The 15,983-nt window shown below is 40.2% G+C and overlaps 1 protein-coding gene across 2 annotated transcripts in view; it reads right to left on the bottom strand.

The window, feature by feature from the left end:
- Nucleotides 1–202: 202 nt before the first annotated feature.
- Nucleotides 203–15,983, bottom strand: part of ERCC8 (ERCC excision repair 8, CSA ubiquitin ligase complex subunit) — a 36,999-nt gene continuing 21,218 nt past the window's right edge. For both annotated transcript variants that reach the window (XM_086628946.1, XM_086628947.1), the window contains 3 exons: nucleotides 10,059–10,256; nucleotides 2,278–2,364; nucleotides 203–547 (listed from right to left, as the gene is read on the bottom strand). In XM_086628946.1, coding sequence (XP_086485072.1) covers nucleotides 479–547; nucleotides 2,278–2,364; nucleotides 10,059–10,256 — 354 coding nt within the window. In that variant the 3' untranslated portion in view covers nucleotides 203–478. The remainder of the gene's footprint in view (nucleotides 548–2,277; nucleotides 2,365–10,058; nucleotides 10,257–15,983) is intronic.

Genomic DNA, 15,983 nt, shown 5'->3' on the forward strand with positions numbered 1-15,983 from the left:
GATGCCACATCTCTGGAAGTGTTCAAGGCCAGGTTGGATGAGGCTTTGGGCAACCTGGTGTAGTGGAGGGTTTCCCTCCCTATGGCAGGGGGGTTGGAACTAGATGATCTTTGAGGTCCCTTCCAACTCTAAGCATTCTATGATTTTATGTATTAGTGATACCAGAAACAATGCAATATTAACCAGTCCCAAGGGCTTTTATTTTTCCTTTATCATCTGTTCAAAAGTGAATGAAGTATACCAATGCATAAGGTTAAGTATAAAAGTCAGTAAGTATGAAAAAGTAATCCTTTAGATTTAACTGTAAGAGTGAAGAAAGAACACAGAGAACAGTGAAAACTTATTTCTAAAAGACCTTGCTCTAATAGAGCTGTACCAAAAATCCAGTTGTAACAAATCTGATGATATCCAATTCTGTAGATAAAGTCCATGAACGCAGTGCCTGAATGTCAATTTTATATCAGCACATAATTGAAATTCAGCCTTCATCATCACTGCTGCTCCATGCGTCTTCATATGCTGGATTTAAATGCTGTTGAGGCAGAGACTAAAGAAAATAAAAATTCTCTCAGCGGTTTGCTTAATTAAAAATACTAAAATCAAATAAAAGCAATGCTAAATGCATGTCTTAAATTACTATATGTAGGCAAACCATTGTGCCTCTCATGGGTATTGGAATTTTTTTAACCACTTCTTTGGCCATCCTGCTAATTAGAGACATGATACATTATGAAAAGAAACAGTACTCTATTTAATTCTAATTACAACAAAAAAAATATCTAGAGCACTGATTGGAAATTTTACAAATGTCTGCTATAAAATATAACAGATATTACTGTGTTTGCTTTGAGTCACTGGTTTTAAGAAATAATTTCCCTGGCCCAGTGTAACTGATCAGTACTGTCTCAAGAAGTAGTCCTGGCCTCTATGCACATCCAAGATCTATTCCTCACCACATCCCCGCCAGGGTCAAGCTAAAGGGTTTCTGCAGCGACACAATGCACTGCCTCACAGTTTTGACTCGAAATAAAACGTTTTTCTTGTTCACCTCTACCCTGGGTTCAGATTGTGGTCATACAGGCACCCTAACGGCTGTTCTAGCACATGAGAGGGAGCAGGAACTAGCTGCCTGTGGACAGCGGAGCTGCTTCTTTCAGAGGCAGTGCTCATACACAACATTTGCAGACAGCAGCTGTAGCTTAATAGATTTCAAAAAAATGGTATGCATTACATACCTCCACCATGTCAAGTTTAAAGGGGCAGTTCTAATCAGAGCTGGGTAAATAATCTTGTTGCTGTGAGTTTGTCTTTGGTTTTCAGACTAAGAAGAAAATAACTCTCACACATCAAGATTCTCAGTTACACCAAAAATACTCACTTCAGGTGAACTCAGCACATTTTGGGTTCAGGGTATCTAACCTTCAAAATTATTTTCGTCTTCCTTCCTTAAGCGTAGGACAGTTTTTAAGTAAGTTATCTTACAATGCAAAGGAAATGTTACAAAAATTTTATGCTTTTTACCATTTCCCCCATCCAAAATGGAACGTTTTAGAAATTTTAAAAATCAGAATTTTTGTATGCTATGAGCCAAAACATTAATATATCCTGAACTTCTAACAGTAGTACAGTTTGCCAGACTCTGATTCTGTGAATGGTTTCAGTTCCTTAAAATCTAGAATTTTTCCCTCTCAAACTGTTCATTGAAATTTTTATTGCCAAGCTCTAATACTAAGGAAGAAAACATTCTCTTGGACAACAGTGTTACATATGATTTTCCCTGTAAGAGCCAGAACGTCTTGCCTCAGACACTAAAATAAGCTCCTTTGGAATCTTCTTATTGTATTTCTGCATAAAAAATATTTGGGTATGAAGTGTGTCATCTCTAATCTTACTGTTTAATACACAGTATATTCTTAAAGAACTTAAAATAAAGTCTTTGGCACCTTTCCAATTCCAAAATAGAATAAACTACAGAAAATAGTATGGAAATTAAGGAAGCTAAAATAGGAAAGAGTGAAAGCCAAATGACAAGTACTACTTTTAAATAAGTGAAAAGCCAGAAGTCTGCAAAGGATTTTACTAGCCTATGGAAGAAAATATCCTCTCAAAACCCCACAACAATCAAAAGATTGCACAGAAACAGTAGGTGATTCTCCTCTCACTTATGACTTGTTGCAAGTTTTGATGGTGAAACACATACTTTATATGCAATTTCAACACCACCACCTCAAGTACGACAGCTATAAAAACTATAGTTCAAACTCACAAATTCATTACCTTTTCAGAAATGTCATCAGGAACTGGCTCTCGAAGAGCTGGAATCCACGCAAGGATATTGCAATCTTTGCTACCACTGTAAAGTTCCTTTAAGAAAGCAAACAAAAATTACTTTCACACTGTTTTACTGAATAGTGACACAGATATAATGGGGGGGTGGGGGGTGGGGGAAGCGTATGAAATATTTCTTTAAAAATAAAGACAAATATACAACTTCTAATTTGTACTGTAATCTTGATAAACAGTATTTTAAATGATATAATGATATGTCAAAGAAAATTAATAAATTTTTGTCTTTTTCCCAGACTGCTCACCAAAACAGCACTACCCACACTTAAATGAACTTCATTGCTTAAATGCGCTTTTCTTCTTCCTTCTTTCATGTGTCCTGAAAAGACACCTATTTTAACAGTTAGGAAGCTTAAGAGATTATTTATGTTTCATGGAGAAGTGAGGAGGGAAAAAAAAAAAAGGAAAAGACATTTTATTGTAATTAAAAAATATGAATCAATTCAAAAGCATCTGGTAATACATGTTAGACGAGTGCATGAGTATAGAACAAAGAAGTATTAAGTAAACGTAGTTTCAGTACGCCTAGGGAAGGAAAAGAACAAATAAAGAACAACTTGAAGCCTGTATCCTGTTGGGAAGGCGGAGATCAGAAAGACCAATTTATTATTTTTAATATAAATAACTCTATTTATTATGGTAATGACTAAGGACTGAGTTCCCATTGTGCAGGCACCCTGCAAACACATGGAAGCAAACACTCTCCACACCAAACAGCTAACAGTCAAATACAGCTTAGTTTTCTTAGTTCTCTATTAAAGGAAACACAGACTTTTCTGTCACTTTAAACTGCAGAAATTCTGCTAATGACAAGCACTGCACCATCTTCGCAGTAAATTTTGCACTAATAATGCTTCTGTTTTCCAAAGTGCTGCTTAAATGAACACCCATGAAGATATTCTCATATGCCTTCAATCTTGAATCCTACTCCTGCATATTATATGCGGTGCCTGACAACACGTGAGTATTGCCGGAGCGAAACAAAAAGTATTCTTTTCTGTATTCAGGCCGACAGCATGAAAGCCTTGCTTTAAGCATGTTGGCTTTTACCCTTCAACTAGCAACTCTGTGTATATATGCACATTATTAGTATGTTGATTCAACATAAGTTCAATGAATTATTACAGTTCTGTCTTTGCAGAAAATCTCCTTTCTGTATGTTTAATTCCAGAACTGCATTCTTTCTTTATGTCTGTTTAATTCTAGAACTGCATGAATTACACTGACGGTGCGGGAAAATAATGCCTAATTCTTATAAAAGCCATTTATGTGGGTAATCTTATTCAACAGAGCTGACATACTAACTTATAGAATCATAGAACCATAGAATGGTTAGGGTTGGAAGGGACCTCAAAGATCATCTAGTTCCAATCCCCCTGCCATAGGCAGGGAAACCCTCCACTACACCAGGTTGCCCAAAGCCTCATCCAACCTGGCCTTGAACACTTCCAGGGATGGGGCATCTACAACTTCTCTGGGCAACCTGTTCCAGTGCCTCACCACCCTCTGAGTGAAAAATTTCCTTATATCCGATCTAAATCTCCCCTCCTTCAGTTTAAGTCCATTGCCCCTTGTCCTATCACTACACGTCCTTGTAAAAAGTCCCTCTCCAGCTTTCCTGTAGGCCCCCTTTAGGTACTGGAAAGCTGCTATGAGATCACCCCGGAGCCTTCTCTTCTCCAGGCTGAACAGCCCCAACTAACTCTCTCAGCCTGTCTTCATAGCAGAGGTGCTCCAGCCCTCGAATCATCTTTGTGGCCGTCCTCTGGACTCGTTCCAGTAGCTCCATGTGCTTCTTATGTTGGGGACTCCAGAGCTGAACGCAGTATTCCAGGTGGGGTCTCACGAGAGCAGAGTAGAGGGGCAGAATCACTTCCCTCGACCTGCTGGCCATACTTCTTTTGATACAGCCCAGGATACGATTTGCTTTCTGGGCTGCCAGCTCACATTGCTGGCTCATGTTGAGCTTCTCATCCACCAGCACTCCCAAGTCCTTTTCCTCAGGGCTGCTCTCAATCCATTCTCCACCCAGCCTGTACTTGTGCTTGGGATTGCCCCAATCCATGTGCAGGACCTTGCACTTGGCCTTGTTGAACTTCATGAGGTTCTCACAGGCCCACCTCTCCAGCCTGTCAAGGTCCCTCTGGAGGGCATCCCTTCCCTCCAGCGTGTCCACAACACCACACAACTTGGTGTCATCTGCAAACTTGCTGAGGGTGCACTCGATCCCACTGTCCATGTCTCCAACAAAGATGTTAAACAGCACTGGTCCCAGTACTGACCGTGAGGAACACCACTCGTCACAGGCCTCCACGTGGACATCGAACCGTTGACTAAAACTCTTTGAGTGCGACCATCCAGCCAATTCCTTATCCACCGAGTGGTCCATTCATCAAAACCATGTCTTTCCAGCTTAGAGACAAGGATGTCGTGTGGGACAGTATCAAATGCTTTGGATAAGTCCAGGTAGATGATGTCAGTTGCTCTTCCCCTATCTATCAATGCTGTAACCTCATCATAGAAGGCCACCAAATTTGTCAGGCAGGATTTGCCCTTAGTGAAGCCATGTTGGCTGTCACCAGTCACCTCCTTATTTTCTATGCGCCTTAGCATAGTCACCAGGAGGATCTGCTCCATGATCTTGCCGGGCACAGAGGTGAGACTGACTGGCCTGTAATTCCCTGGGTCTTCTTTTTTCCCCTGTTTAAAGATGGGGGCTATGTTTCCCCTTTTCCAGTCAGTGGGAACTTAACCAGATTGCCACGACTTCTGAAATATGATGGATAGTGGCTTAGCAACTTCAGCTGCCAGTTCCCTCAGGACCCGCGGATGTACCTCGTCTGGTCCCATGGACTTGTTCACCTTCAGGTTCTTAAGATGGTCTCGGACCTGATCTTCTCCTACAGTGGGCGGTTCTTCATTCTCACAGTCCCTGCCTTTGCCTTCTGTGACTTGGGCTGCGCCGCTGGAGCTCTTGCCAGTGAAGACTGAGGCAAAGAAGTCATTGAGAACCTCAGCCTTCTCCATATCCCAGGTAGCCAGGTCCCCCCTTTCCTTCCGGAGAGGGCCTACATCTTCCCTAGATGTCTTTTTATCACTGACATATCTATAGAAGCTTTATGTAAAACTGGTCCCATGCATGAAGTTATTACTGCATAAAACACACACAAGATTAGGGTTTATAATTCTATGAGACAGAAACATCTTACTCAACTTGCTTAAAAGAAGATAGGTCAAAGATATACCAACGTATAGGTCAAATCTCACTTCATCCTGTCAGCAGTACTCTACTCAGGCCTCCTGTCTTTGACAGGGTATAGAACTTTAAAACCTCTTCCCACGACAAAATCTCTCCTTGTGAACAATGTTACAGTGACATCAGCATACATCCTTTTAATCTTTATTACCACTGTCTCACTTTCTGATCCTGGCATTGCAAGATCTTCAGTTAATATCTACTGCATTGAGTAATACTTACAATTAATTATTACAATCTGAAATGATGACTAATACCTTAAGTCAGTGAAAAGAAGAGCCAGTGAGGTCCATGCACGTTTATCATACAGTATAGAACACACACATACATTGCACTAGAAACACGCTCCATTCGTGCTTATGGTACAATATATGGAAATATTATGCTTTAAGACTCTGAGGAAAGACTGCAAATAAAATCTAATTTACCTTTCAGTTATTTTAACTTATTAGCCTATCACTGGATTTGCAAAATGCCTTTGCAAATGTCACTGTAGTTTCTTGAACAATAGCAGTAGCTACAATTTAAAGCAAAATTGTTTCCTGATGCATACCTAATATTTTATGACATATTATTCGTGCATGGTGCTTTACTCCATTTATGTTTCTGAAAGGGAAATGTAGGTTTTGTTTGTTTACTCAAATTATTTTAAGCAGCTAATATGGCACAATGGTATCTGTGTGTTAGATCCAACAGTAAACATCTAAGAGATTGCACAACCAAGATTTCCTCTTCCACACCACCCTTGAAATTACCGACCTCCTATTAAATTAATGGCTCTTATTAAAGGGCCAAATTCTGCAGTTCTTACTACTTAAGCAGACTAACATCTTATTAACTTGACAGAGATAATTACGCAAGAACAATTTAGGCCAACAATAACATAGTGGATTTTATGGCTCTATTCCCAGGATCTCAAATGGCACATATACGCACATATACACACATTAACTAAGTCTCACACCACTCTGTGGAGACACAATATCTCAAACACAAAAGGTACTCCACACAAACCTGCTAATTAATTTGGACCTCTTAAGAACAGATAACGACTAATATCATTGGATTGCAAATAGCTAGTTGCTTGGGCATCAGTGATCATATTTCATTACACGGTTCTGAGCAAATACAAGACACTTCTCACCTCAAATACATAAGTGCTGCAAAGTTAAAGTTTCTTTTAGAGCCTATTCCAGTTATGAGGTAAAAAAAAGAGAGTGATTAAAATACAGTTAATGAACAGAAAGAACATGAGGGACTGGCAGCAACCAATATCAATCAGAAGTTTTGAACATAATAAAAAATAGTAAGAAAATCTAAGGACCAGATTTGGGGGTGGGTAGGACAAAAATCACTCAGTAGAGTTAAAGACAGCAGAAAAAAGACTATTAATACTCTTAATAGAAGACTATTAATATGAAGAAAACTTAACAATGACAGAGACTGACTGCTACATGGAAATGGTAGAAACTATACAGAAAAGATGTAGACCTTAATTAATATGAAGATAGTGTACTGATTTCAAGTGTGCTAATAAGTAAGAAAAATGTGTTAGAAAGCCATCTGCTACACATTTCACCAGTAGATGCGTAACTTTTATCAGAGAGGCTTAGAAGAGCTGTCTAAGAAAACTTCTGGCTTGCTTAAGTTAATCACATTTTAAAACATACTGAAATACTACAGAGCTGAAAGTGAGCTAATACGCCACTCAAGCAAAAAAAAAAAAAAAAAAAAAAAAGAAGTGGAACGATACAGAAACAAACAAACAAACTGACATTTCTTTAGTCCTAAACAAGACAATGAAAAAGGTGATTAAACCATTCAGCTACTGTAGATTTAAGATATAGGAATATAAACAACATCAGTCAACATGGTTTGCAAGAAGGAAGGTTTTGTCAAGCAAAACTGATTTTATTTACGACTAGTAACTGAAAATAGAAATGCACAGCTGTCAAAAAGTTAGGAACATATTGATTTATTATTGCTTGCAAGAGTAAAATAAAACATGTAACTATAAATTTTGCAAATTACTTCATTCTCAGAAAAGGAGTTTTAACTGAGAAATCATTTCCATTGGAATTATAAGAAGACTGATAAATGTACTTAATTATCTCAAGGCAGAATGAGCTATTTGGAAGTATGGGTGTGAACACAAACAGTTAAAATAACACTACCACTACCTTTGGTGTTGACACATTGACTATACTGACGTTATTCCATCAGAGTAACAATAAAACTAAAGCAGAGCATATGAAAAAAAGAAAATCATAGAATCATAGAATGGTTCGGGTTGGAAGGGACCTCAAAGATCATCTAGTTCCAACCCCCCTGCCATGGGCAGGGAAACCCTCCACTACACCAGGTTGCCCAAAGCCTCATCCAACCTGGCCTTGAACACTTCCAGGGATGGGGCATCCACAACTTCTCTGGGCAACCCGTTCCAGTGCCTCACCACCCTCTGAGTGAAAAATTTCTTCCTTAGATCTAATCTAAATCTGCCCTCTTTCAATTTAAAGCCATTGCCCCTTGTCCTATCACTACATGCCCTTGTAAAAAGTCCCTCTCCAGCTTTCCTGTAGGCTCACCAGTCAGGTGAGACTGACTGGCCTGTAATTCCCTGGGTCTTCTTTTTTCCCCTGTTTAAAGATGGGGGCTATGTTTCCCCTTTTCCAGTCAGTGGGAACTTTACTAGATTGCCACGACTTCTGAAATATGATGGATAGTGGTTTAGCAACTTCATCTGCCAGCTCCCTCAGGACCCGCGGATGCACCTCATCAGGAGGTTGGATTAGATGATCTCTAAGGTCCCTTCCAGCCTATGCCATTCTATGATTCTATGATTCTATGACTTGCCCACCTTCATGTTCTTTAGATGGTCTTGAACCTGATCTTCTCCTACAGTGGGCGGTTCTTCATTCTCACAGTCCCTGCCTTTGCCTTCTGGACTTGAGCTGTGCAGCTGGAGCTTTTGCCAGTGAAGACTGAGGCAAAGAAATCATTGAGAACCTCAGCCTTCTCCATATCCCGGGTAACCAGGTTCCCCGTTTCCTTCCAGAGAGGGCCTACATTTTCCCTAGATGTCTTTTTATCACTGACATATCTATAGAAGTTTTTCTTGTTGCCCTTGATGTCCCTGGCCAGATTTAACTCTATGAGGACTTTAGCTTTCCTAACCTGATCTCTGGTTGCTCGGACAATCACTCTGTATTCTTCCCAGTCTACCTGTCCTTGCTTCCACCCTCTATAGGCCTTCTTTTTGTGTCCGAGTTGGTCCAGGAGCTCCTTGTTCATCCTTGCAGGCCTCCTGGTGTTCCTACCTGACTTTCTCTTTGTTGGACTGCACCGCTCCTGAGCTTGGAGGAGGTGATCCTTGAATATTATCCAGCTTTCTTGGGCCCCTCTTCCCCAGGGGGAATATCTAGGCATACTTCTAGAATACAAAATCTAGGCATACTTCTAGAATACAAAATCTAGGCATACTTCTAGAATACAAAATCTAGGCATACTTCTAGAATACAAAATCTAGGCATACTTCTAGAATATAGAACTGAACTCTGGAAAAGGTAACTATGAAAGAGAATCAGGAAACACAACGGATAAACAAATGAAGTTGTTGCCAACATAAACCTATACCTATAGTGTCTGATGCAGTTCTTAGGTGTATGCTCACACGAGTGATCCTTTCCTAAGGATCTTAAAAGCCAAGATAGAGATACTATAAAGAGATATGCACTTCCAGGGCTGGAAAACACGATTTACAGTGAGATTTAATGAGCCTCACCTCTTCATCTTATCCAAAAGAGCACCAAGGATGACTTAATGTAAACACACTAGCACTTGTGTTGGGAAACTACTCTTAAAAACACAAAGGACTTTTTTAACTAGTCAAGAACAGTCCAGAAAAGATATGCCTTAGCTATCATGTGAATATTTGACCTTTCAGATTAATTCAAGAAGCTCATCTTCTCAGCACTTCATCCAAACTGTTCGTAGATCCAGTGATTGCATAAGTACAGGCATTTGAGCAAGATCACCTTAGCAAAGTACTTGAGAGGTTTCTCAGCAATACTAACACTAATGCACTTCACCTAAATGCACTTCACACTTTTTCTTACTGTGATTAGTCTTAGGTATCTCACAGAAAGACAAACGCCTCCTCTTCAGCCTTTCAGAAAACACGCAAAAGCTTTAATGCATATGATTTATTAACAACAATATAAGCCAAAAAATCATTACAGGTATATTGAAAAGTTACCTATGTGAGATGAAACGAACAGTGGAAGGAACCCAATATAGAAAGGGCTGTCCCAAGAACCTGACCAAACTTTTCTTGCTTGACACATAGGCCACAGAACTCCCTCTTATGTCAAAACCTTTGATTAAAGCACATCTCTGAAAAGTTTACATTTTTTGTGCAAATGGCTTGGCAATCTGCATAAGTTCGTACTTTACTTACCTGAAAATTAGGTTGAAATACACAGCAGTCGACAGTACTGTAATGCCCTCTAAGCATAGTTATCAGTTCGCCTGTGAAAATCGTGTAAACCGCAATGGTACTATCATATGGTACAAAGGCAAACTCTGGATTACAGCCACAAGAGATGGTGAATTTCAGTCCTTTTCTACTTTCATTACAGACTTTCCCATAATTCACCTGTAAAATGAAGGAGTATGCAATTAGTTATTAACTAAAACTACAGGAAATAACTTTCCACGAAAAGGCCAACTACATTTCTTCTTTAATACCTAGTAAAATTAATTTTAATCTTCCCACTGTTAATACAACTCTTCAGATTTCCAATTACAGATGTCTATCAAGAGAATCATTTTTCTGTTCATTAAAGTTCACTCTCCTTAATATCAACTTTAAGAAAGCGAAAGCAAGATATGCCTAAAAATCAGCAGTTCCACACTTAAAAATAAAATTTTCACAGGCTGTTGCATATCAGATCTACACTGAGAACCTAAACTATCATTGATATTAAAACTGGTTCAGGAATTACCACCTTAGATATTTTCCTAGATGATCAAACATATTAATTTCTCTCAAATGTTGAAACTATGAAAAGACCTCCTTACGCACAACAGTATACAGTTATAAATCATAGAATCACAGAATAATTTGGGTTGGAAAGGACCTTCAAGGGTCATGTGGTCCACTCCCTTTGCAGTGAGTACGGACATCTTCAACTAGATCAAGTGGCTCAGAGAGAGCCCTGTCCAACCTGGCCTTTAACGCTTCCAGGGATGGGACATCTACCACCTCTCTGGGAAACCTGTTCCAGTGTTTCACCATCCTCATTGTAAAAAATTTCTTCCTATATCTGGATTAAATCTACCCTCTTTTAGCTTAAAACCATCAGCCCTTGTCCTATCGCAACAAGCCGTGCTAAAAAGTTTGTCCCCATCTTTCTTATAAGCCTTCTATACTTGAATAAGTATTGAAAATCTGCAATAAGGTCTCTCCAGAACCTCTCTTCTCCAGGCTGAACAACCCCAACTCTTTCAACCTTTCCTCATAGGAGAGGTCTTCCAGCCCTCGGATCATTTTAGTAGCCCTCCTCTGGACCTGCTCCAACAAGTCCACGTCTTTTCTGTGCTGAGGACTCCAGAGCTGAATGCAGTACTCCAGGTGGGGTCTCACCAGAGTGGAGTAGAGGGGCGGAATCACCTCCCTCGACCTGCTGGCCATGCTTCTTTGGATGCAGCCCAGGACATGGTTGGCTTTCTGCGCTGCCAGCGCACATTGCCAGCTCACATTGAGCTTTTCATCCACCAGTACTCCCAAGTCCTTCCTGGCAGGGCTGCTCTCCATCCCTTCATCTCCCAGTCTGTATCGATACCAGTGGTTGCCCTGACCCATGTGCAGGACCTTGCACTTGGCCTTGTTGAAGCTCATGAGGTTCACATGGGCCCACTTCTCGAGCTTGTCCAGGTCTCTCTCAATGGCATCCCACCCCTCAGGCATGTGAACTGCACCACTCAGCTTGGTGTCACCTGCAAATTTGCTGAGGGTGCACTCAATCCCACTGTCTGTGTCACTGGTGATATTAAACAGTACTGGGCCACATACTGCAAGACTTTAGTTCACAGATTGAAGAAAAACGGATCTACATTACCCTTTATCCTGTAAGTACCCCTTGTTGGAGTTGACTGATGTTGCAAAAAATTACATTTCTGAAGTGTACATAACAGAAGGATGGCAGAGAGCATAAGCATAAGTCTATACAATACAAGAAATAGCCCTAAGGATTTCTTGCTCGGGGAAGAAGGAACAGAGGAAAAACATCTGCAATGTAGGGAAAGGTTCTGCATCTCTCCCTCCTGAGTTACCAAGAAACAGTAGGCGGTGAATAGACAGAATGAAAACAACAAGCAGAAGGATGGTATAAGTAATGGGTGAAGTAAAGGGATTACAAGAGAGAGACTCAGGGAGGAGAGGCAAAGAAAGAAAAACTTGCTAAATTATTACGGACTCGTTAAGAGTGATAAAAAAGCCTATCTTCTAACCAAAGCTTTACCACTGAGAAATTTAGTACTGTTCCCTATAAGGGCAGCTGGGAGAGCAAATGATACATTTCTAAGGCCTGACTTGTGAGATGACTTGCAAATAAAAGCAGTATAAGAAGTATAGCTTATTAACATCTGTATGTTTCAGGGTCTTGGCAAGTCCTATAGAGATAAAAACCTCACCAAAAGTTGAAACTGTAAAGTTTCCAAACATGCTACGAAATAGTTCAGTTTGATATATCAGTCTAATTAGGTCCTATCAGACATCAAAAACGTATTCATGAGAAAATACAGAAGTATATTGATGGAAACAGTTTATCTTACCTCTAAACAAACTTAATTAAAACAAAGCATTAGAATTTTGACAAGTAAAGCAAACATATATTATTTTTAATGAAGAGGGAGAAGTCCACTATAAAACCTGAAATTCATACATTATTTTATGATTTAGAAGAAGTGTAAATTTAAAGTAAACGATCTTTGATCATATAAATGATCTTTGAGGTCCCTTCCAACCCTAACCATTCTATGATTCTATGAAATTAATTAATCCTACATAGCATTATATATAAAATATTTTCTTTTCAAATAGTATTGTCCTACAACCTATGCTCTTAATTTCTGCTTAAAAACAGAGATTCACTTCCATGTACAATGTTAGCAAAGCTCTCTGGGTTAATTTTAGAGCTGCCTACCTAAACCTCATGGCCTATAGCCAAAAAAAAACCCCAACAACAAGTTGGTGTCAACAACCTGAAGTGTGAAATCTTTTTCTACAAGCAAACAGATTTGTAAAGTTTAGCAGGTAAATATTCTAATACGAACGTCTTGCTTTGTCAGGAGTGGTGGTCAATGGCTCGATGTCCAAGTGCAGACCGGTCACGAGTGGCGTCCCTCAGGGGTCCGTGTTGGGCCCAGCCCTCTTCAACATCTTTGTCGGTGATGTGGACAGTGGCATGGAGTGCACCCTCAGCAAGTTCGCCGATGACACCAAGCTGTGTGGTGCCGTCGACACTCTGGAAGGGAGGGATGCCATCCAGAGGGACCTCGACAGGCTGCAGAGGTGGGCCCGTGACAACCTCATGAAGTTCAACCAGGCCAAATGCAAGGTCCTACATCTGGGTCGTGGCAATCCCAGGCACAAATACAGACTGGGCGGAGAATGGATTGTGAGCAGCCCTGAGGAGAAGGACTTGGGAGTACTGGTGGACGAGAAGCTCAACATGAGCCAGCAATGTGCTCTTGCGGCCCAGAAGGCCAACCGCGTCCTGGGCTGCATCAAGAGGAGCGTGGCCAGCAGGTCGAGGGAGGTGATTCTCCCCCTCTACTCTGCCCTCGTGAGACCTCACTTGGGAGTACTGCGTCCAGTTCTGGAGCCCCCAACATAAGAAGGACATGGACCAGTTGGAGAGGGTCCAGAGGAGGGCCACGAAGATGGTAAGAGGGCTGGAGCACCTTTCCTATGAGGACAGGCTGAAAGAGTTGGGGCTGTTCAGCCTGGAGAAGAGGAGGCTCCGGGGTGACCTTATAGCGGTCTTCCAGTACCTCAAGGGGGCCTACAAGAAAGATGGGGAGAGGCTGTTCAGGAAGGCCAGTTGTGATAGGACAAGGGGTAATGGTTTTAAAATAGAGGGAGGTAGATTCAGGTTGGATATTAGGAAAAAATTTTTTACCATGAGAGTTGTAGAACACTGGAACAGGTTGCCCAGAGAGGTGGTGGATGCTCCATCCCTGCAGGCGTTCAAGGCCAGGTTGGACGAGGCCCTGAGCAACCTGATCTAGTTGGAGATGTCCCTGTTCCTTGCAGGGGGGTTGGACTAGATGACCTTTGAAGGTCCCTTCCAGCCCTAACCATTCTATGATTCTATGATTCTTGATCCGTACTACATCAATTGCCTGAGTCCAAAGTTTGAGGGAAATATAAGCACCGCACCCGTCAGCATGAGCCAGGCAAGAAAGAAGACTACTTGTTCTATTTTTGAAGTATGCTCTTTCATAGTAAAGAGCACTTATGTAAGAAAAGTATAATAAAAAGGAGTCCTGAGAAAATCTCTCTCAATCATCATAAAAACATATACAAAGAGAGTTTGATTAGCATACAAGTAGGCTGCTATTTTTTCATATTGAGAAGATATTTTCATGAGACACGGAGCTTATGTCATGTCCTTTGTGGATAATATTGCTCATTTGGTAAAGGATATGTTTGTAAATACTGACCGTGTTAAGCCTTGTTAATGCTAGTCATTTCAACAGGCATATGACTCTGCTGATAAAGAGCAATTAAACTCCTTTACACAGTATGTGAGCTATAACAGCAACAATTCCCAAGCCATAACACCGCTCATAACAAAGGAATGTATAATGAAAGGGAGGAGCGGAGGCTGGGAAAAGTAAATTATATAGATATAGTCAGTGTATATGTTGCTGCTTGATAGAGGAGCAACAGAAAGGAAAGGATAGTGCCAAAACAAGAACCAAAGAAAGATCTTAAAAACTGGCTTTGTCCTTTGAGCACACAGACAAACAGAAAATTGCTTCCTTCCATTTGGTTCTTCCTATACGAAGTGAATCAGAACTTTCTATTCCTTTTTGTGATAAAGGATGTACACAAGATGTGTACAACTCCAACACTCGTTTCTCTTACTAAATTAAACAATCTATTAGGGCCCAAATTTGGTTCATTGTGAAAAAAAAAATAAAAAATCACATGCATGACTTAGCTTCTGTATCTTTTGAAAGGTACAGAAAAAAAATATGGAGTCCAAAAGGACTGGTTAGTAAGAGAAATAAAGGGATTATGGTGTGAACTTGTGTTATCCATACATGAATTTATTTGTCTGCTGGTGCCTTGAAATAGTTTTAAGCAATACCTCTTGCAGTGAGTGAAAATACAGTACCTTGGATAAAATAATTCTGGACTTGAAAAAGCAAGGCAGGATCAAGCTATTCCACACCGAATAAGAAAATCATGAAACAATTCAATGAACTAACAGGCACAGAAAAACAAAAAACAGTGATCCAGCTGGTGACAGGAGAGTGAACAAACTGTATTATCTACTTTGGTGATGCTGATTTGAAGACAGAAAGATGTCTGTATATGAAGTGCTGAGAACAAGCTGGCAAATATGGGTAGCATAGAGACAGAAAAGTCCTTTCATTTAAACGTCTATAAAGAATTATTTTTGTGTGTTCTCAAACTAAGCAGCAGAAGTAAAAGATTTCTAAGGTAGAGCAAAATTTCTTCCTTTCCTGATAGCACTGACAGACCATGACTGTGACTGGCTAAAATCCCATGGAAATGCACTTACCTAGTACGTCCTTCTGTCAAAATAAACATAACAATTTTCTTCACTGAACAGAAAATTAAAACAGGAACCTTCAGCAAAAAACAAGCCACAGAAAGGACTGGAGCAGCAGTAGAGATTTAATTACCTCTGGCCTCTACCCTATTTGGTTGCAATGCAACTGCAGAGGAACAGATATTTTTAACGCTGCCATACAACTTCACAAGAGAGATGCCACAAAAACACAAAGAAAGGTCCTAGAAAGCCAGGAAGTCAAGGAGTGAAACGCTCAGGTGTCGACAACTGCCCTATGGATAGCATGCTGAAAACTAATAGTTTAAAAAAAATAAATAAAATTTCTACCAAGAGTCACAGCATATCAAGATTTTCATTACTATCTGAAGTGTTTTCAGCTATAAACACAAATTAATGAACTTAAAGTTACCATATCCAATCTTTAAGTAGATCCAGGCTAAGAAAAGAAATCTGGAAAAAATGCTCATAAAATCTCCTAATGTTGAGATTAAGCAGTTGTATCCTTTATGAAAATTAATAAATATCCAAAGCTGTAATGACAATCGCACAAA

This window comes from Tauraco erythrolophus, chromosome Z, assembly GCF_009769465.1.
Source record: "Tauraco erythrolophus isolate bTauEry1 chromosome Z, bTauEry1.pri, whole genome shotgun sequence".
Classification (NCBI taxonomy): domain Eukaryota; kingdom Metazoa; phylum Chordata; class Aves; order Musophagiformes; family Musophagidae; genus Tauraco; species Tauraco erythrolophus.